At 45.3% G+C, this 23,500-nt stretch overlaps 1 protein-coding gene across 2 annotated transcripts in view; it reads right to left on the reverse strand.

Annotated features, from left to right (window-relative positions):
• The window catches only part of Maml3 (mastermind like transcriptional coactivator 3), a 419,869-nt gene that overhangs the window by 168,071 nt on the left and 228,298 nt on the right, over positions 1-23,500 (reverse strand). The window contains exons 1-2 of one of the 2 annotated variants that reach the window (XM_031376216.1): positions 15,280-15,369; positions 792-2,372 (exon numbers count right to left, since the gene is read on the reverse strand). In XM_031376216.1, the coding sequence (XP_031232076.1) occupies positions 792-2,213 (1,422 nt within the window). In that variant the 5' untranslated portion in view covers positions 2,214-2,372; positions 15,280-15,369. Of the gene's footprint in view, positions 1-791; positions 2,373-15,279; positions 15,370-23,500 lie in introns of those variants that run through there. The other variant, XM_031376215.1, reaches the window with a different exon arrangement.

Genomic DNA, 23,500 nt, shown 5'->3' on the forward strand with positions numbered 1-23,500 from the left:
CCCTCCCTTTCCCCCCTCAAGTACCCCTGAGTATTATCCCCCTCTGGTCAACCTAGGCAAAGCCACATGTTTACTTCCAATTGACAGCTGCCCATTGTTTACCCATCCTCCAAACTGCACAGAAAGAGTGTGAGAGATAAGACTTTGTAATGCTGCATGGACACATTCATGAGCAACTCTTCCTAACGGCCAGCTAAATGCCATGGACAGCACCCCCACCCCCTTACTTCGAGGTCATGTGACAGAGATATCTAACTATTTTAGGTAAAATGCCAAAAGTTTAAACACTAAATGGCCTTAAAAGACACTCTTCACTCTGAAAACACGGGAATCCTCTCTGATTTATAGAAACCAAGGGTCATATTTTCCATCATTCATAACCTGTTAAGGCAGCTGCATTAGGCCAAATCAAATGGTATGAAATGGTGGTTGGTGGGCCTAGGCACCCTGCCCTCCTATCAACCCTTGGCTGATGAACCGGAAGAAAAACTGCACAGGTGTGCCATATCGGGCCGTGTGCCTTCTGCAGCTCGCCTTTCTCACAAAGAGAATTTGACATAATTTAAAAATTCCTTGGCTGTCGACAGGAATAGGATGTTGGATTCTTAGGCATTCATGTACAGGAAAGGTTTACTGGACTACTCTTATGAGAAACCACAGCAGGATATACAACGGAGGATTTCTGGTGTTATCAGGCCCCACTCCGGGCCAACCCTGGCGCCCATAGTACCCTCAGGACAGCCCGGCACACAGGGAAGAACGGCTCCCAGCATGCCCCACTTCTCACTTACCTGACCGTGGGCAGGAAGCGCAGCATAGGCCATGGGTGGGTTCATCACTCCTTTCTGCTTTATGAGAAGCATGCGTTTCTGGTCCTCGCTCAGGTGCGCCCTGGGAGCCTGCAGCTGTGGTGGAGGTGGAGGCTGCTGCTGGGGTGGCTGCGGCTGCGGAGGCTGCTGCTGGGGCGGCTGCTGGATGTAGGGCATCAAGGGGGTTTTGTTGGGGTTGGCCATAGGGGGCGTCATTCTCGGACTCAAGTCCGCATTAAAATGGGTCAGGGGCTTAGTGTTGCCATAGGTGAGAAGATTGTGCTGTTTGTTTAAGGAGTTTGTACCCAAGTTATTTGGCTGCTGACTGATCATATTCATGTGATTGGAAGGGAGGTAGTTGTTCATGGTCGTCTTCTGCAGGCTGTTTGCCATTGCAGGCACTATAGTGTTTTGGTTGTTAAAGGCTTGGGGGTACATCATTGGGCTATTTGGTTTTTCTGAAGCAAAAGCTGTTCCATATGGACTTGATGGAGGCCCTAAGGGAGACCAACTTGAAGTCTGATTTGAGTGCTGTTGTTGCTGCTGCTGCTGCTGTTGCTGCTGCTGCTGCTGCTGCTTCTGTTGCATGAGTTTTGCCCTCTGTTGTTGCTGGGCAGCCATCTGTTTGAGCTGCTCTGCTGGGGACATGTCAGAGCTGGGCACTGCCACAGCGCCGGACCCTGAACCAGATACTGCCACAGAGACTGGATTAAGGAGATAGCCATTGCCAGGCCGAGGCGGGGCTTGACCTGGAGTGTGGGCTTGGCTTGGAGTCTGGGGGGACTGGACAGCACAGTTAGCTGGCGAGCTGGCAGGGTTTGGAGCCACGGGAGTGTTGGCCACGGATGGCAAGCTAGTGCCTGTGGAGACAGTGGAAAAGGGAGGGCCAGAAGATGAAGGTCTGGCCTGAGGCGATCCCAGAGAGACGTGTGCAAAAGGAGAGTGAGAGGCATCGCTCTTCACACTCACGCTCTCCTGGGAGAGCGGAGTCTCCATGGTTGTCTGTGAGAATTCCTGCTCCTTCTTCTCTTCAAAGTCTTCATTGAACAGGTCCTGGATGTCGTCTTCTGGAACCGTGTTGGCCAGTTCATCTATTAGTTCTTGCCACTCTTGGTCATTCAGGTTAATGTCAGAGAACAGCTTGTTCTGGTTAGAAAGGGACGTTTCTGATGTGTCTATGCAGGCAGGGTCGTCAAGAGGCTCCTGTTTGAGGTCCTTGTTCTGCAAGATAGCAAAGCTATCCTCCAGATCCCCACAGCCATTGACAGGGAGCTTGATCTCAGGGAGCCTGCCATTCTTACTCAGATCTTCTAGAAGCCCAGGAGTGTGAGCAGCACTGTTCTGCAAGGGCAGAGAAGGCTTGAGGTCAAGTTGGTGAAGGGGAGAAGCTGAAGGCAGTGGCATGTTGTTGGGCAAATTGTTGATGGCTTCCAGCCCCGTGCTAAGATCCTTTCGGATGCGCTTGCTCGTCGGTGAGAAGCTCCCGTCGCAAGCGCCATTCTGCTGGTCCCCATTTAATGGTGATCGGGCCCCTTCCAACTTCCTCTTCACAGTCTCTTGCAGCTGGAAAAGAAATGGGAGAGAAGATAATTTAATCTCAGGATGAACTCTTAAACACTAGAATGTGTGTTGCTGTGAACTACCTTCATGTGCTTCCATGTTTGTGTTGATATATGTGCACTGTGTGTACATGTATATGGAGGACAACCTTGGGCACTATCCACCTTGCTTTGAGTCAGGGTGTCTCACAGGCCTGGAGCACACCCAGGAGGCGAGGCTGGCCACTGAAAACCCAGGGATCCATTTAACTCTGTAGGGTTGGGATTGCAAGCAGGTATGTGCCTAAATATTTTGTTGTCCTCTGTAGATTTTTGGAATAGAACTCAGATACTTCTGACTAAATAATCTCCTTAGTCCACCAACTCCATTTTAAATGCTTTAGAACACACAAAAAGAAAGGGTGCTTCTAGTTTCAAAATCAGAATTCTGTGAGAAAAGCCTTCATCTAAAAGTAGAGTTCAGAGAGCCCAGAGATGTGCAGGATCTAGGTCCCAGCAAGGGTCACCCGTGAGCAGTTTTCCAAATGAGAGACATCGCACTTGAAAAATATATCTAGCCCCAATTCTCACCACACCATAATTGAAATCATCAAGGAATTAAATTGACAATATTTTGAAGAACACTAGCGCTGTCTTTTTTTTTTAAAGTCACTTTATTATAATAAACTTGCAGATTGGAAAGGGAAGGGAGGAAGGAAGAGACCATGCAGAGAGGTCACCGTGGTCTTTTCCCAGACCCAACGTCTACCGCAATCAGGGAACTGTACAGAGTAGCCATCCTGAAGCTGGGCCACTTGGCTTGGGGTTTTCCACTCTCACTGAGTGACACTTCATCATAGGAAGGAAACTGAAAAGTTTGGAAGCATCAAAACTAGGAAACAATTAGTTTTATATCCTCTCACGACTCGTGGGCTTTACTTGATTTATATTCCTTCTCATCACCCAGTAATAGTGTTTCCTGTTCTTTCCTCATTTATACCATACCCATATATACATTTGTTTATGGATACACATGTATACATTACAGAATAGATTCCCATATGAAGAAAAACATTCTGAGCGTGGGTAACCTTCCTTAATATGATACTTTCTAAATCCACTTCTTTCTGCTAATTTTGGGGCTTCCTTTTCCTTCAGAGCTGAATACTGTCCCATTTTACAGATGCAGCAGACTCTCACTATTGTGCATCTGTTGATGGACGGATGGCTAGGTTGGTTCCATTTTCTTGCCAGAGTGACCAGAGCAGCTAAACTGTCCTATTAATGTGGCTTTAGCACATTACTGAAATAGCAGATAATGAAGATCAATGTTGAACATGGCCGAGTACGTCCGAGTGTGCCTTAGTTTACATTGCTTTCAGCACTGTCTGCTGCTTGGTGCATTTCCATCACCTCCCACGATGCCATCGTTGGTTTCTTCTTTCTCACTGTCATGCATCCTTTGTTGTATATGATGCAATTCTTCCTGGTTTCACCTTAACTTTCCCCCCTTTCTGTTCATTTATGCAATTTCCTCTAAACTCAGTTCGATCCTCGCCTGTTCCCCATGTCAGTATCTATCAGTTATCCAGGACAGAGGTGTGAGCATCATACAGAGATATGCTCATCTCATGCCCACCTACCCTGTCATTGGCCCTGACTAGGGTCTTCTCTGGGTGACCCCCTCCCTCCCTCATCTGTTCTTCTACCCATGGTTTAACCCTCATATCTATTCTGTAGACTGCCACCTTCTTCAAATGACACATTTGGGTATGGTTCCTGTTTATAAGCCTGAGCAATCAGTTTACAATCTCAACTGCCATCTTTGGATCTTCCTGGCATGACCTTCCACAACCTCTCTATGCTTATCCAGTGTGTGTTTTCTAACAATTCTCCTTAAAGACTTTTCTTTCTTTCTTTTTTTTTTAGAAGATATCTATATCTGTATCTGTCTGATTCTCTCTCTCTCTCTCTCTCTCTCTCACTCTCACTCTCTCTCTATACACACACACACACACATACACAGAGAGAGAGAGAGAGAGAGAGAGAGAGAGAGAGAAAGAGAGAAAGAGAGAGAGAGAGGATCCCAGGTCAATGTTTGTTCATTATTCATATCAGATTTCAGATTCCTCTTACTCTAGGAAACTGTGTACCCCTCCCTTCCCCACCCCAGCCCACCCACACTCAATTGGATTATTGGATTAATTAGAATAGGTTTTTCAAGCCGTCTACATAACCCCCAATGTAGACATTGTCAGACTTTGTGCTGAGAACTTAGGGACTGTGGCTGCCTTATTTCCTGGGTGTCTGCACTGGTCAGGATCTTAGCAACAGTTAATAATACACTGCGAAAGGAGTCTAGTTCAGAGATGCTACAAGTGAGTTTGAAGAGTAGAAATCAGCTTGGTGGCCAGAAGGAATTTCTAAGTGAGAGTCTTCATTCCTGGTAATGGATGGGACGCTCTATTGCTCCAAGGAGTGTTTTATGGACTCAAGTTCATGCTAACTCTATGGCTTTATTTGTTTTATACCCAGTTCATCTCTTTGACACTGTTCTTATTGACAGGTGGCTGTGGTCTACAGGTGTCCGCTGAGTGGGAGCTGGGGAGAGGCATGCTGAACGGACGAAAGCTTGCCCTTGGTCAGGTTTCCACTCAGCTGCGTGGAGAACAGGAGACAATAGGGGGCCTAAGTGATGGAGTCCAGAGCAGTTCTTTCATCCGGGTACCTTGTGCTCTTGGCAGAGATGACTTAGGGGTGAGAGGTGTTGGAGTTCCTCTGAACTGCACTTGGTGGAGTTGGTGAGGCTCTAGAGGAGCTCCTTAGATTATAACACTGATCTAAAGGTGATGTGAGTTTTAAGGAATTATGTGCTCTCTTGGAAGCAGAGAATGAGGTTTTTAAAGTAAGCAGTCAAAGGGTTCCTTGAGCCAAACTCCTACCTAATCATTTCCCTAAATCCAGTTTTAATTACAAACCAGTGCCAGTTCTGCTCACCCAGTCAAAGCTCTTGAACAGCTGAGAGCAGGGACCTAACTGGAACACAAAACACAGTGTCATGGTTTGAATATGCTTGGCCCAGGGAGTGGCACTATTTGGAGGTGTGGCCTTGTTGGAGTAGGTGTGTCACTGTGGGTGTGGGCTTTAAGATCCCCATCTTAGCTGCCTGGAAGTCAATATTCTGCTAGCAGCCTTCAGATGAAGATGTAGAACTCTCAGCTCCTTCTGTATTAAGCCTGCCTGGATGCTGCCTGTCCTTATAAGAATTGCCTTGGTCATGGTGTCTGTTTCCTTTGTTTGTAAAACCCTAAATAAGACACACCAGAACTCACTCGACTTCAAAGAAAAAAAAATCAACTCATCACGTTAGGAGGACACTGCTAGGAAGTGACTTTATGTATGGAACAAATCAGGAAACCGAGATTCTGATCACTGGCATGACCGTTGTTTGAATGCATGTAGCTCCAGACACAGGGAAAATTCAAGTATCACTGTTTAATGACCTAATAGGAATGAGGCCAGGCACCTCCTGGAGTGATGGTAAGCTGCCAGAAAATGAGTACTTGTCTTTAAAAATGAATCTGACGTTACTTCAGACCTCACAGGCCCGTGATTCTGTTCTGGGGTCTGTCCTAGATGAACAGGACAGAGACATACAGATGCTCTACGTGTCCCCTATAAAACAAAGGTGGCCCAGGCTACAGGGGCCAATGGGTCTGCTTGGGAACCCTCTCACTTCTAAGGAGGTAAGTGCATGAAACGCTAGAGGCAACCATTATAAGGTACTGGAGTCAGAATGACTGCTCAACTCCGAGATTCCCCCACTCGTGCACTAAGATGCGGTATGGTACTCTGGCAGGGATGCTGCCTGGTCAGAAAGGCCATGCTGAAGGGGGTAGGCTGGCTTTCCTTTCTGCTTGCTTCTGAGCCCCTAGCCGTTCCCAGATGACAATAAAAGAATGGATTGGGGGAAATTTCTATAAATTGTCCCAAGTTTGGTTTCATTGGCTCCCAAACGGGTTAGTAACACTTAGCTCACCAAGCAACTGTGACGGGAGTCCATAGGAGATAATGCATGAACATGTAATTTTGCACGTGGGACCCAGTCAGCACGCACTAAGCCTTAGCTTTCCTATTTTTAAAATTCAGTCACGACTGCCATGGGGACAGAATGCATCCTGAATCTTCAAGACACAGATAGGTATAATGACAATATTTCCGATCCCTAGCTGGCCAAACCTTAATGTTTTCCAAGCATCTGGAGTGGCTTTCTTAATATGAACAACAAAAATCAAATTTGCAATTCAATCCCAAGTCCAAGTGCTAATGCAACTGTGTCCCAGATTGTAGAAGAGGGGAAGCTGCGTTGTTCAGGTTCAAATCAAATACATTTCCAACACGCCACCCGAAGAGGGTTGCGGCGGATAGATTCGTTTCCCCAAGGGCCTCACAGTCTCCGCTGCTGGCCTCTTTTAACCAAATCTTGGTATGTATATTTCATGCCTCACCATTTGGGAGTATCAGAAAGTCAGCCCCGAAGACGCTATGCTGTGCTTTTTATGTCCTGTGTTGTTATGTTCAAGATAGAGCCATCTTCATATCCGTTCTCTCTGTCTCACCGTGTGTTGTTTTATGGGAAGGTGGTCTGAAAATCTAATTCCCTCTTCATGTCTCTCTTGGGAGAAGGGGATGTGTGGGAGGGAGACATGGCGCAGCGCCCATGTGTTGGAGAGGCTGACAAGCAGCTCCTTCACTGAGTAGAAGCCTTGTTGGCTGCAGGGGAGCAATTGTCTTAGGAGTTCCCACTCTTAGGGACTCAGGTCAATCTCAGCCCGAATAGCTATCTCAACAAGACTCGGGCCCTCGGGCCTCCGGGAGCAAAAAGCCTCTCAGTACACTGTGCCCTCGTGAACAAGCACAGAAACTTCACTGAGGCTTAACTCGCTTGTTTCCGTGTCACCACGGTTACGCAGGGATGCCGTCTCCCATTAAGGGATGCTGAGCTGCCAGCAGCTGAAGTGTGCCATTCAGCTAATGCTTGTGACAATATGGGTTGCTATCAGGCGTCAAGTACTCTGGAGACGACAACTCCCCTTCCAGAATGCTCTAGAGATGGCCTCTGCTCTGCACTGTGGCTTGTGTTTAGGTTAAATTACAGGATATATATGAGCTGGAGAAAGTAAGAGAGAGAAAATCAGAGGTTGAAAGGGATGGAATGGAGTGTGCCTAGGAGAGTCTATGGCATCCCCAGATCTACAATGATAAGAATAGAAGGTAACTGCACATCGTTGTTTATCGCAGGCTATCCACAGGCTAAGATATGGAAAAGATCCTTCAACAAAGGAACAGATTTTTTTTTCTTTTTTTTAAATGTGACATAGGGCTGGTGAGATGGCTCAGTGTGGAAAAACCTGTTGCTGGGCCTGACAGCTTGAGTTTGATTCCCAGGACCTACACAGTAGGAGGAGAATGAAGACATTAAGAGATTGTCCTCTGACCTCCACATGGACACATGCACACATGTGTGCCTTGTGTCTGCAGAGGCCAGAAGAGGGTATCAGGCCCCTGGAACTGGAGAGCAGCCAATGCTGAGGCCCCACAAGGACATACTTTCACATGCACGTGGACCCCAGAGACTGAACTTTTTGGAGACAGACTTTAAATATCCTCAAGAGGCTTCATGTGGCTTCTGTCCTCTTGTCATAGCTGCTCCTCTATCACAAGTGTGAGTGAGTTTCCTTTTCCAACTCTTAGAGACATGATTCCTTCCCTGAGATTTGAACATGGGTTCGAATCTCTACTGCAGATGCTAGTGACCTCCAGGAGAAGATTTGGTCATTTCGCTCTGCTCTGGGCAAACTTGAAGATGCTTCTCTAAAGCCAATCATCATGTGCTTATTCTCCTTCCAATGCATGAGCAGTAATAGGACAAGGGCCACATGGAAAGAAAGCTCTGACTTGCTTATTTTGTAGCTGATGAAGTAACTGAGCATGCATATGTGTTAGATATTCTCAGTGTGAGGCTAGAACAGAACGCAAAACACTTCCAGAACTTTCCACAGACCTAAGCACTCTTACAAAGCCTTTAGGACTTTTAGGGATTTGATTTTCCTTTCTCCTGTTTTCAAGTGTTGCTATGCAATAAATTATTTTTAATTCATTTTTGTCAGTACCTATTAATTGTTTAGCGGGACTTCGAGGTGGCATTTCCATATATACTTATAATGTACACTTGATCATATTCAAAGAATTTTATTTTGTTTAGTGTTTTTTTCCCCTCTTCAGTGGGTCTAGTTCCCTTCAAGCTGTTAACATAGCAGATGTCCTGATTGGACCTCCAGGATCCCTGACTTAGCAGCATCAGACAGAGGCCAGACTGGGACACAGGGTGATGATTGGGACACGGATAGCAAGAGAAATTTAATGAATTCCCTGGGTTCTCCTGAGTTAGCTAGATTAGGATCTCCTGCATTTAGACACTGGGATCCAGACTGCAATTATTGCTGGATTCTGATATTTTGAAGTCTATGATTAGATTTGTAAAGATACATATTCAAACCACACAGAATATTTCCTACTTGCTCTGGGGCATTTCATAAGTAGAACCAGGGAACTGTACTCTAGAATGGGATTTTCCTGACCTCAAGGGACCATGAATTGAATGCAAGATTGATGAATTTCCATAACCTCTTCCACAAAAGTTATATTAATATATATTAATAATTAATACATAAATAACTTATATTTATATACACTAACGGTTTGGGTTCCTCTGAGCACAGTAATATCTGTCACCATTCCCCACACCACACTGGCCAACAGATGGGGGAAGGACATTATGTATCAGTGCAGGCTCTGTGCCAGTGGCTTCAGGGTCAACCCATTTCCAAGAACATGGACCATCCCGGAAAACAAACATACCCACAAACGTGCTGAAAAGGGCTGGGTGCATTGGCTTGAGAGAGATCTCCCCAACAGGCAGAACAACACAGAAAGAAAAAGGAGAACTGTGCCGACACAACCTGTGAGGCCCTGGCCAATCGCACACATCCTCAGCATTTAGAGGAAAAAAAAAAAACCATTACCAGAGGGGAATGTACTGTACTTCTCACAATATAAGAATATGCTATGCATTCCTAGTATACATAAACCATAGTAAAGCTCTGCTTGTGGGGAATCCAGAGTACGGTTGGTTCTCTGGATCTGTTTGGTTTGAAATTCTGGGTTTCTAGAAAAGACACCTGCTCAGAAAATTGAGACACCTCCATTGTGAAATGCTTCAGGAAAAAAATGGGACCTCCCTCACAGGGGCTTTCCTATTAAGGGGCATCAAGGAGCCCCATGGGAAGCCTGAAGGATGGACCCTCAGGCCAGGGGCAGCACTACCCACAGCATTTGAGTTGTATCCTCTTACCCAATTTTTGGAACACAGACATGAAAACCAAGCTGTGAGGTCCTTAATCTATTTATCTTTGACTTTTCGAACAACAACAACAAAAATGTATGAGTGAGTGAATTTCAGGGTCTTATTTTATCTTTTAGTTATGGTTAAACTTGTAGTAAGTACCAACTGAACGCACCATAACTCCATGAGAATGGTTCCTCATACATCAGGAGCACAGCAGACAAGGCCCTTGACATTTAGAAATGCTATGTCCCAAGATCTCAAATCTCCAACTTTCCAAGTACATCAATGTCCACACGGGCTCTTGGTTTTTTCACAATTGAATGAATAAATTACATTTCACCGCAGGTCACAGGAGCCCTGGGTACTCTTCTTATGTGAAATTTAAGTAGTTTTCATGAGTATGGATGAAACAATGAATCCTTAAGACCAAGATGTAATCCTGACAGTCACCAGGGCTGTGTGGGCCTCAGACCTCCTCACAGAGCTTTACGCAGGATACTCAAGGATACATTTTTATCAGAGAACTCGCTTTGTCATTTAGTAAGGGACTTAAGATACTGCTGCTACACAATATTCCAGTTGGCTGAGAACTGCCAGGCATCATGCTGAGGGCATTGCACCCTAATTGTTTACATTTATTTTTAATTAAGACAGAGTTTTACTATGGAGCCTTAGCGGGCCTAGAACTCAACATGTAGACCAGCCTGGCCTTAAACTCACAGAGCCCACCTGCCTCCCTCTGAGTCCTGAAACATGAAATTAAAGATGTGCAACACTACATCTGGTCGGTTTTTATTTTTCACTTTTTTGAGGCTGGATCTCATGTAGCCCAGGCTGGCTCCCAACTGGCTATGCAGCCAATCTGTCATAGAACTGTTGATCCTCTGGTCTCAGGGTCCCAAGTACTTGGATTACAGTGTATACCACCTATTTGCTAGTGTGTTTCATTTGCCACCTCGATGATGATGATGATGATGATAATCTCACGATAGTCTGTGATGGCTGGGGCATGCTTCAGCAAGGGCAGGTAACTCACATAGCTCTCAAAGCTTGTTCTTCCTCTGACGACTACTTACTGCCCCACCAAACTTCAACAAAGCGTACTGATAAATACTGAGTTTTAGAACCTGTCATAAAGGTCCAAGGAGAACCCATCCATGCCTGAGTCAGATTTGCCTACTTCACAGAAATACCCAGTGCTTTTCTACAGGAAAGATGCTGTGCCCTAAGTCTGTCACGTGTGTGAGGAGCTGATGGCTGCAGCCCTGGCAGCAGCAGCAGCAGCAGCAAGCAGCGACTACATGCATCCAGCGACTTCCCTGCACGCAATAGCTTTCTTTCTTAGGCAAAGCTCCACAGGGATGAGCAGGTGCTGTCAAAATCTTAGTCAGAATCCCGAAGGGCTCGTCTTTCCTGCACATGTGCGCGCGCGCGCGCACACACACACACACACACACACACACACACACACTGTGTTTACTTTTTAAAGCACAAGAAACAGTATCCTCAGGGGTCTCTCCCACTAGTTCTTACTAGGAGTCATATATACATTTTCTTTTCAAACCTATCTGTAGACATGACCCCGTGTTCTTTTCTGAATTTTCTAATGGGATTTTATTTATAGCTGTAAAGAAACAAAGGAGGGAGGTGAGGAAGGAGAAAGAACCATTAGGGATGAAGTGAACAGATGAAAAGATTTGCTATGATCTGTGTCATTCCCAGCTGGAGACTCCTACCAGCAAAGATGGCCAATGTACAGCAAGCTGCGGGCAAGTCTTGGGTTCTATGTTTGTTTTCTGGGAAGGATGAGGTGGGAGGAGAGACACTTCAGAGAGCTTCAGTGCTTCTCCCTCCCCAGGAATATTTTTATTCCACTGTTTACTCAAAATGTCCTGTTTCTCCACGAGGAATTCTCACTTTTGTTTTTAGCCTATTCCTAAGATCCTCTTCTCCCTTTGCAGCTCTGAAGTCCTGCACCAGCTTAGGCGATACAAACCGCCCAGAGCTTCCAGATGTGATCAGACGCTTTTGAATAAAACCCCAGCACACACTCATCTCCTTTTGGAATGCAAAAGTATTGAAGCAGGTCTATAGAAAAAAAAATCTCTGGTACCCCTCAAAGAGGTCAGGAGCCCCATTTCCACATGAGCTGTCACACAGTGAGTGCACCCTGGTAGCCAAGAGCCACCTCCCAATGAGGGCACATAGATTCTCCTATTCTCCCCTGGCCCACACGCCTCTGTTGGTAAGCAAACAAACACCATCATTCCTATTTCTAGACAGCACCTGACTCCTAGCCCTCCATTTCATTGAGCATTTTTGCTCCAGATACGAAGGCTGAGGGCCTGGGCTTTCCTTACCAACAAGGGGATTGCTTTATGGCTATGTCTTTCCAGGTGTGCATGTATGTGCACCTGTGTGCAGTCCCGCGCCTATGCATGCAGAGGCCAGAGTTGATGTTATTCTCTAACCTCTCTACCTACACGAGTCTCCCATGGAATTTTCGACTACACAGACTAGCCTGGGAAGCTTGGGGGATGATGGGTGTCTTCCTGTCTCCTCCTCCTGGCACCTGGACTACTGATGAGCCCAGATTCTCACCTGAATGTTGGGGCTCACACGTGGGTCTTTAGGCTTACTCGGCATGCCCTTTAAACAGTGAGTCTTTGGACTTTTTCCACCACCAGACACAAGGCAGGACAGGAGGACTTTTCTCTCCTGAGTGAATCCCCATGGGAAAGGAAGATTCCTATATGCACACGCTGTAAGAGGCGCACGCTTATAGATGGGCAAACACGGAGGCTGAAGGGTCCAGCTGGACAGCAGAGCATGCCACCCACCATTCAACCTAGAAGCAGCAGCCGTCTGGAGCCTGCCAGCCGAGCTTTCCTGTGTGGGAGACGCTGCTCGGCTTCATCCCGGCTGAAATTCATTTTTCAAAAGAAATTAGACCGAGGCACTGTTGTTATAGCAACAGTCAGAGTCATTTAGGCACACGGTCTCTTTTCTACAACCTCACTGACTTATGTGGGCAGCATTTCATTTATGCAAGGGGAGTGGCCAAGGCTGAGCCTGTACGGACCCTTTATCAGCCTTGATGGTGTGAAAGCCTGAGACCTCTGTGGCCAATCCAAAGCCTCAAGACAACACTATATGCTCCAGAGGGTGAGCAGGAAAGACATTAAAAAAAAAAACAAAACAAGACAAAAACAAAAACAAAACAAAACAAAACAAAAACCCTCTGAATCTAGCAAGCCCATCCCCTGGGGTAGGAACTGCGTGTGTCAGCTCTGGATTTCCTGGCTTATCCAGGGACTGACAGCCGAGAGGAAGAGTATCTGGTGAGCACAGTGATGTAGCCAGTGAACCTCCAAGTGACTTCGTTATTTCAACTCTGTAGGACGTTGGGGTGTCGATTTCCTAATGTGACAGTCCATACCAACCGCTGAAACCCATACTCAGTTCCAAAATGATGAAAATGCACACCTCCTAAGGCCTGCCAGAAAAAAAGCCACCAGGGGGTCGCCTACATCCATACTAGGGTAATAACAAACTGAGCCTAGTGCTCACGGCCAATGTTACAGGACACCTGTGTCCCTACATGAATCCATATGTCAAAGTTCAGCCACCAGAGACTCAGTCTTTGTAAGGTCACTAAGATGAAGTAAGGCCATTAGGGTGGTGCTGACTTCTTATAAGATGCCGGAATTAGGCTACAGGTCACAGAGGGAAAACCTGAGGACAGAAGGCTGCCTTAGTCTACTAGTCCACTTGGTTAGGCTACTGTAACAAACTGCCAGAGACTGGATACTTTATAAAGAACATTTTATTTGTCACAGTCTTGAATGCTGGGAAGCCCAAGATCAAGATGCTGGAAGGGACAGGATCTGGCAAGCCCTGCTCCTATGGAACAATGGGTGTTGCACCGGGGGAGTCCCGTTTCCTACGGAATGGTCTCAAGGCCTGGTGAGCCCTGTTCCTACAGAATGGTGTCAGGGTCTGGTGAGCCCTGTTCCTATGGAATGGCGTCATCTGTGTATCCTGGCATGGCAGAAGAGCAAAAGGGAAAGGGCCTAAACTAGATCCCTTTAGCCTTTAAGAATACACCAGTCCCACTCCTGAGGGCTCAGTGACTCAATCAACTCCAGTCGGAGCCCCCTACCATTAAAACCTCACCACCTGGGGATGCGGATTCAACACTGAGTTCTAGGAGGTAAGGCCTCCTAGACCTGTGAGGGGGTAAATTTCTGGAGCGTGTGCAGCCTAGCATATGACACTTTGTCACAACAGCCTTGGCAAACAAGACTCATCATTTGATTTCTGCCTATCCTCTCTGGGTCTTAGTGAGGTCAGGGCACTTAATAACTCACATAAAGGATCATCCCGCGCAAACTTGTCCAACTGACTGAGCACTGCTGGGCATGAGTTCTGTCAGGCAGGAGGGACATTGAGAGTAGGAGTGGGCGTCCAACCTCAAGAACCTTCAGTGTGGAGACGACAGGGAAGCAGAGACCAGGCAACAGGGTAGTTTGTAGTAGGCACCTGGACTGCATGTCTCTGCCTCCTACTAGTGTCCTAGGCTAGGGACCAGGCCTTCAACACATGGGCTTTTGGGGTCCCACTCTACACTAGACTGTAGAAGGCACTGTGTAAGGAGAAAAGTCTTCCTGGGGGAACTTATGTGCCACCTAAGGTTTGAGGCATAGTCAGGGTGTAGCAGTTCTGTCCGTGGGAACACATCTTTCTTCAGAGAAGAAAGAAGCGCATTTGTGAGCAAGGACTTCCAGCGCCTATGTTTACACCTACACTGAGTGCCCAAGTGCAAACATGGAGACGTGAACTTGGAGGGAGAAGCAGGAGCCACAGAAGAACTGGCCTAAGTCAGGGGTGTGGGCTTAGTCCCCTAAGACGTTAGAGGAACAAGTCTTACTTGTGATGTTGAGTTCTGATTTGATAATGATTAAAAAGTGGTTTTATAAACTACAGGCTTGGTAGCAAGTACCTTAACTGATGTTCCATCTCTCCTGCCCCCTTAAGTTGTTTTTGTACCCTCTCTCCCTGTCTCCCTCCCTCCCTCCTCCCTCCCTCCCTCCTTCCCTCTCTCTCTCCCTCCCATTCTCTCCCTCTGCTTCACAGCCAGCATGCAGTAAAGAACCTCCTCTTCTCCACACGTCTACCATGATGTCTTATATCACTACAGGCACAAACAATGGCACCAAGTGACCATAGGCTGAGAACATGATTGGGAATCAATTCTTCTTCATTCTGAATGGATTTCCCCAGGTGTCTGCCATGGGATAGAGCTGATAAACACAGTGGCTAAAGCAAACCTAAGCTTCACCATTCTGGCGACCAAGGATCAAGGAGTCAATGCACTTTGTCTCTGACTGGCCTCTCTCTGGCTGACAGAGACTCCCACTTTCCTCTGGTCCTCACATGGCCTCTCCTCTGTGATGCTACAGCATTTGTGTCTGTGCGTCCAAATTTCTTATGAAGACAGAGGTCATATTTGTTTTGGACCCACCTTAACGGCCTTGCTGTAATGTAAATGGCCCTGTCTTAAAAGACAGACTCTGAGGACTTCAGCCTCTGAATTTGGCAGACATGATTCAGCTCAGACAGGATCCAATACCATTCTTTTATAGGTGATTAGAGATATTCTCGACAGGATACAGAGTTGGCCTTAAAGGAAATAGTTGACAATTACTACTTTATCCAGGGCTTTAACAATGCTTCATCTGAATGTGTCTGTTTTTCTGCATTCATTACTTTTCTTATGACTTTGATACTTTTCTTACTATTCTTGTACAAAAACAACTTAAGGGGGCAGGAGAGATGGAGCATCAATTAAGGTTTTTGCTACCAAGCCTGACAACCTGAGTTTGATTCCTGAAACCCACATAGTACGAGAGTATCCAACTGCCCTGAGTTGTCTTCTGACCGTCACATGTGAACTTGGCCCCACCCCTGCAGACACACACACACACACACACACACACACACGTGCTAGTGCATGCACACACACACATATACACACACTCACTAACAGTAATAACAATTAATAGTTAATTATAATAACAATGATAAAATATTTTTTTCAAGAAGTACTTCCATTCACTCTCTAATGTTCTATCTCCTGAACAAAACTCAGAGCAGGCAGAGGTGGGCCTGCTGCAATTTAAGAGACCCTGAATAGTACCTTATTCTTTGCTGAGAATAAGTAAAAGTCCCTTCACAGTGACTACCTGATTTCAGAGGGACACAACAGAGTGGACACTGCAGCCCAACATCCTGAGTGATAAATCACAGGGCTCACAATGGGTCAGGTTTGTCAACTTTCTTCAATGACGATGGCAAGCTGTCAATGTCCTGTAAAGCTGAAGAGCCCAGCTAGGCATGCCATGGATTTTATCTCTCATCTAGCCAACCAGACATTATTTATGCACTTTCCATTAGAATGCTACAGCCAGGTTTGCATAATATTTCCTATAACTACCTACTTGTGCATAGTTATGGCTCTCGTAAAACTCCCCTGGGATAGATTTTTTTTTTGTTCCACTCTCTCTTCAGAAGTTAAAATATTATAACAACATATGATGATTTTAGAGATATTTTTGAAGTTGTATGAATGAGAAAGAAAGGAGTTTTTTTAAAGCTATATTGAATACTTTGCCACCTCTTGTCCAATCTAGCACCATAAATCAAATAAACTGATCATAAAGCCACCAGGCAAGGCAATGTAATAGATTTCATTGGCGACTGCCCACACTGCCAGATTGAAGTAAATGAGGTCTGTATTCACGTGGTTATCAGTATTTAAAAATACCCCAAGTGTACACAATACAAAATGTCAGGAACTTGAAGAGCAGAACTATGCATGTGGTGTTTTCCAGATCTCTCTATAGCCCAGCAACTAAACAAACTTAATTATGTGACCCGGCAGCAACTATTTAACCTTGCCAGACCTCCTCTTGTTCCATTCCAAAGTGAGGGGGTTGTGGCACGTGTTCTCCAGAGAGGTTCTAGGTCTGAGGGTTTCTCTTTGGCCCCTGGATTCAGATCAATAGTTTATTTTCACAGTCACCCTGCAAGGTATGGTCAACTCAAAAGCACACTTGAGCTAGACAGTTCTTTTACCCCATTACTAAGATCTTCGGAAAGCAAGCAGCCATTGCTCATCTGCAAAGGTTTCTTGAATTTTGTATATTGGAAGGAAAAATTATACTTGAGTCTTAATTACAATTATCTTCAAAAATCCGGCAAGTAAACGAAGTGTGTAAATTACATGATTAATTTAAAAGTAGATTTTTTTTTTCCTCCCCTGATGGCACATCTGGTGTCAGGTGCTGAGCTGGGTACAGAACTGGGTTCAGAGGATGCGAGAGCTGCATGGGACTCGGATGTCAAGGAACTTTGCAGCCTTCTGTAAGCTCCTGCTTTGCTTCCAAGTGTTGACCCGAGAATGCTTCCCTCATGGGTGACAACAACTCTGACATGGCCAACACTGCTATGCTGACTGGCAGCCACAGCTCAGCGAAGTTATATAACTGTGCATGGCTCTTCCCCATGTAATGGTTTTAAACAAATAGCTTTAAGTGACTTGAAGACTCTGAACGTATCTGTTTAGGTCATTAGATACCAGGTCAGGCTATAAGAAGATGTCGAGGGCTGACGATGTGGCTCAGCGTGAAATACAGCATGTACAAGACTCAGGATTTGATCCCTAGTACTTCAATTAAAAAAAAAAAATCAAGCCCAAGTGGCGGTACACACCACCTATAATCCCAGCATTCAGGAGGCTGAGGTAGCCAATACAAGGTACCCAATGGGACCCTCTCTCAAAACAAACAAAGCAACAAAAACTCCAACAAAACAAAAGAAATAAGGCAAACAAAAGACTGCATCTGTTGCTTTTTTTTAGGCATCCTGTAGTAACAACTAGCCAAGTTAAACTCTGACCACACTGTGGTAGCTGCAGCTTGGCAAGGGGCCAACCTGATATTTCTCCCCACATACAAAGAGCTCACTATGTAAAAGGATCGGTCTAATAAAGATGATAAGGGGAATGCTTAACCTACTTAAGATAGAACTGAGCCTCAAAGACTCGAGGACTCAAGAGACTCAGATTTAAATAAACAATTGATGCACACATTTTAAATTCTTCTCATATATTAGAGTAGTTCCCCAAGGGTGTTTATTTACTAACAGCTTGAATTGCACTTGATACTTCTAAAATATATCACACTCGATATATATTTACCACGATACTTCAATTCCAATTTTTCTCAATTCAGGAAGCTGTTTGCCCAAATTAGTTTGAATTAGGGAGCGTCTATTGTATTCATAAGCTCTTCATTTAAACAGCAGAAATGACGAGGATAACATCCGTCTTGGGTTTGCTGGAAGTCTACAGTTTGACTCCCCAGTCTGAGACTGGGGAAGAATGAACAGGAGCTGATTAATGGCCATTACTGATTTCTCGCAGCTGTAACTTATCGGAATATGTATACTCTAATACTGTACCCATGGTAATTATCTCATTACTATGAAGTGTCACAGAAACGCATTATGCGAAGTGAGCGTTGAATCACAGTTAGCAATTTCTTTTTGATATTAAACCCGAGGAGCTTTGTTGCAGCTTTCCCTGGCTGCTGTGCACCCAGGTTGGAGTCCCTTGGCAGCTCTGTCACCTGTCTCCCTTCATGAAACTTTTCTGCACCTCATTCTCTTAATTTGAAAATGGGAATATTAGTGTGTGACTCCTCACCACGTTTAGGGAAAAGGCCAAGAGAAGAGGTAGCTGCTCCTCTCCAGGAAGAGCACCAAGCCACTACTCAGCCTGCACAGCGATCACTCTCACTACACCGACACATAATAGTCGACAGGCATTGCTGTGGGCCTTCTGATGAGTATTCCTCAACATCTCTAAAACTAACAGCATAACAGGGCTGGAAATGTAGCTCAGGGGTAGAGTGCTCATCTTGTATACATGAAGCCCTAGGTTGAATACCCAACATCTCATAAGCAGGCCTGGTATAATTCTAACACTCTGGATGATCAGAAGTTCAAAGTCATCCTAAGCAACATAGTAAGTTCAAGGCCAGGCTGGGTTGCATGAAACTCTGCCTGAAACAAAACAAAACAAAAGTCCCAATCAACACCAAACAAGGCCCATAATAAGCAAAACCACGAAGTCATCCATGTACCAGCCCAAGAGGGCAAGGACTGATTGGCCTTGCTCTGTACATCTTGAGAGCAGTGGCAGATACCAACAGTTTTCTCTCACTTCTGAAAGTGTGGCCTTAGAAATAAGCTGGCGAGTACCTGAGGGTTACCCATCAGACAGACAAGGTGGCCTAAGCAAAGTAGATGCAAAAATACCCAGAGATTAGTGGGAAAGGGGTGCCGTGGCTCAGATGAGAGGTGTCAGCAGAGATACCATGTATCTGTGAGAGATAAAGGGCTGAGGAGATGGCACAGTTGGTAAAATGCTTCACTTACAAGCATGAGAACTCATGTTCAAAACTCTGGAACACATTAAAGAAAACCAGGTACTGTGGTATGATTTATAATCTCAGCAGGGGAAAGCTGAGACAGGTGGATCCCTGGGGTCTCCTGCTGGTCTCCCTGCCCTGCTTGCCACTCCCAGTGGTGGGACCTCAACACAATTGGAAAATTGTTAGTAATGCAGTTTGTCAACGGTTCCCTGGTCTTTCTGAAACTCCAACCCCAATCTCCCTGGTGTGTGTGGAGTCTGAGATGCTCTGCTTAGGTGCACGACTGTGCACATAGTTTCACGAGAAGATGGCGTGTTTCCTGTTTGCCCTGATGCCACTTGCCACTTGTGGCCACCTGATCCCTTTAAGTTCTATTAAGTTCAATCAAAATGCCCAGGCATGGTGGTATGTGCCTTTAATGGGGAGGCAGAGGCAGGCAGGTATCTGTGAGTTTGAAGCCAGTCTGGTCTACAGAGTGAGTTCTGGAGTCACATAGTGAGACCCTGTCTCAGAAAAACAAACAAACAAAAACAACAATAACAAAAAAATTAATTAAACTTGAAACAGCTTCACATGACAAGCAACACCACAGTGAACAACAAAGCTCTGCAGTTGTATTGTCAGTGTGTCGGTAAAGGGAAGGAGGTGATGAGTAAAGATCAGAGCTATGTGATGCTTGCACATGAGAGACCTCTCTGGAAAAGCAGGACGGGCAAAAGGCACTGGACCCTGTACCTCCTGAAGTAATGTAAAGGCTTTTTCAGAGAAGGAACTATGACTGTGCAGGACAGAACAGATCAGAGGGCAGGAGAGACTGGCACCAAGAAAGAAAAATTAGTGTCAGACAGTCCAAAATCCCTAGCACAGTTGTCTTATGCATATTTTATTGTGGAGCAATACTGTGGATGAGTGTGTATGTCACACGTGTGTGCATACCTGCAGAGGCCAGAAGAGGGCTTCGGATCCCTTGAAGCTAGAGTTACAGGTGGCTGTGAGGTACCTGACACAGGTTTGGTTACCCAGGTCCTCTGGAAGAAGGGCAAACATTCTTAAACACAGAACCATCCCCCAGGGTGCTTCCATCTTGCATCTTGCCATGCTAAACATCTAAATCCATAGCCAGCAGCTCCCCCATCCTGCCCCCAACCCCAATCTTCAATGTCCTGCCTCTTTGATTTAGCTGCTCTTCTTACTGAGCAGAAATGCAATCATGGCCATATTTGTCTTTCATGAATGGAATATTCCACTTATTGCGATGTCTTGAAGATTCATATGTGCTGGGGCATGCCAGAATTTCTTTCCTTTTAAAAACTGAATAATATTTCACACGGCAATGCTATAGGCTATGTGTTTGAGTTTCTCTACAGTGGTCCTATGTTGAAATCCTAACCTCCTAGGTGACTGGCATAAGACATGAGAAGTTTATGTGGTCACGTGGACTCTACTTTCATGAGTGGGATTAGTGCCCTGATAAAGGAGATCTCAGAGAACAACACTATTCCTTCTGGCAAGCACGACAGGTTCTCACTGGACAATGAGTTCACTCGGGCTCTGATTTTTGAACTTGGTAACTTTCAAAGTGGTGAGAAATGCATTCCCACTGTGTATAAGGCACTCAGTCTGTGGTCTTCCATTATAGTAGTCCAAGTGGACTGAGACATACTGCAAAGGCCTCACTTTGCTTCTCCATTTACCTACTGATGGATACCTGGCCCTTTTCCCGAGTCAATAATGCTAATAATGAACACAAGGGAATGAACACCTGCCCAAGACCCTGTTTTCACTTTTTCAGGTAAACCTCAGCCATGGGATTGTTGGGACATATGGTAATTCTATTTTTAACTTTTTTGAGAAACTGACATCCCATTTTCCTTTGGGCTGTGTCATTGTGCATCCCATGGAGATCTTTGTGTTTGAAATAATAAAGAAAGGCACATCAAAACTATCAGAAAGAACAACTATAAGACAAGGGTGGGGGACAGATGCCTCGGGAAAGAGGAACCAGCTTGGCTTGCAGGTTCCATTTTTTTTTTCAGTGACCTTGGTTCAAGGTCATTACTTCTGGAAGAACATTGTGGAAGGGGGGAACACGGGAGCTTGTTCTACAGCACTGGTCCATAACAGGGCAACAGAGCACTTCTGGAAGGTTAGAAACAGTGACAGAACCACTACTGTGGGAGTGAACTTTGCCTCTGATCCAAAATATGTTGAACTTCTATCCCATAATACCACAGACTATGGCTTTTTTTTTTTTTTTTAAATCATGGTCTCTGCAGATAAAATCAGTTAAGATGAGGTCATACTGGTATAGAATGAGTCCCAAAGCAGTGCGGCTGGGTCAACTTATAAGCAAGTGGTCATGTAAACACAGGTGACACACAGGGAGAGAGCCATGGGACAATAAGAGTTGGCAACTGTGGGATAAAGTTTTACAATTCAAATATTTTAGAACCCACTGGCAAACTCCAGGCCAGAAGGAATGCAGAGGAACCCATGTCTGCCACAAAGGAATCTCAGAGGGAGCTTGGCCCTGCTCAGTCCCCAAGTTTCCCAACACAGGGGTGCAAGGACACCTTTCTAGTGTTTTCTAAGTCACACTGTCTATGGTACTTTGATATGGAAGCTTAGGAACTAGGATAGCCACAGAGCATGAATCTGTGGTCAGCCAAGGTTATTCCACATGAAAGCCAAAATGAGCATTTCCAAATCACTGTGTGTCCCACTTACAAGCAGCATGTTTCCTGAACTTTGTGGTAATCTAGGCAGTATGTCAACGTAGTATATATTTTGAATCATAGTTGTTACTAAAAGGCTTTCCGTATGCCCACACCAGTCAGAAATGGGGGATTCGTAGAAACACACTGAACTTCTAAGAAGCATAGAATGGAGGCGTCACTATCTGAAGGAAACAAGCTGAGAACACATCAACAGCTGTCCTGTTCGCATGCTCTGGCGTTTATTGCACCTACATTTTCTCTCTAATTTTTTTTTTTGAGTCATAATCCCAAGTATTGCTATTGTTCTAGTTGTAAATGTCACAAGTCTTCCTGATTTTCAAAGTTTTATATGTCTGCTTTTTGTACTCTGTTCTTTATGCCTAGCCCCAATAGGGTTTGTGGTTGTTGGAATACCTGGATGGAACCAGGGCCTCGTCACACATGCTATGTGCATGCTTACACATCCACAGCCCTCCAGGGACCTTTCTGAAAAGCAATAATACAGTTGTTTTCTGACGTCGACACTTGAGTTTTATGGAAAGAACTCAAAGATTAAGCGATAAGCACAGACAGATGAAGCCATTTAAGAAAAGCTTTGTGGCCGGGCAGCTCTCTGAGCTAAGTGTGTAGCCGGTGAGGGCTACAGAGCCAAGGGACCTTGTGGGGTCAGCGTTTCCATTGCCTTTGGTGTGAGATGGGGCTGAAGCCCTTCCCAAGGTCCTGCAGGTGTGGCCAGGATGAGTAGCCCAGAGAGTGCTGATGCAGAAGCCGTGGAGAGTAGGTGGTTAAGCGGAACAACCTTGAACACTGGCCAAGTCAAAACACAAATCAAAAACATAGCCTTTCTCTCCTGCAGCCCATTGGCTCGCTCCCTTTGAAACCCCATTCTAGCTTCTGGGAAAATTCACCTCTGTCCAGGTGAAAGAGGAGGCAAAGTACTCTAAAGGGTAGTTTCGAAGAAAAAGAAACAAAGCAAAACAAAAAACAAAAAACAAAAAACAGAAAACAAAACCCAAAACCAAAAAACATCTGGAAACAAGGAAAAAAAAAAACTAGTCACAAATTCCTTCTCCCCATTCTCTCTCACACAGCTCCACATATTAAAAACAAAACCAAAAAAAAAAAAAGTATTTAGATTTTGGCTTTTCATGAAAGACATTTACTAAAAGTATCAGTGTTCCCAAATTCCAAAGCAATTTCACAACCATAAAGAAGTGAGGGAGGAAATGGTTTCAGCAAAGCCTTAAAAACAATCACCCCACGCTGCTATGCGGAGTGATTGCAACAGGAATCTTTATAAATTATAAAAGGCTTTGCAAAAATTAATTCACTCCTTCAGCGGCAATGCCTGGAACATCATTTATGCACTGGGTCCTGTGTGAGAGGCTGGTGCTGTAGAGATGAATAAGGCGGAGTCCGCCTGGAAGAACTTGTAACAGAGAGAGGCAGGTAATAGTATTACTCACTATAATGTGCCCAGGCTTCCAAGGCCTGTGCCTGCAACCAGCTCCGGGAACTTTGATTTTAACTC

The sequence above is a fragment of the Mastomys coucha genome, unplaced genomic scaffold (genome assembly GCF_008632895.1).
Source record: "Mastomys coucha isolate ucsf_1 unplaced genomic scaffold, UCSF_Mcou_1 pScaffold16, whole genome shotgun sequence".
In the NCBI taxonomy this organism is placed as follows: domain Eukaryota; kingdom Metazoa; phylum Chordata; class Mammalia; order Rodentia; family Muridae; genus Mastomys; species Mastomys coucha.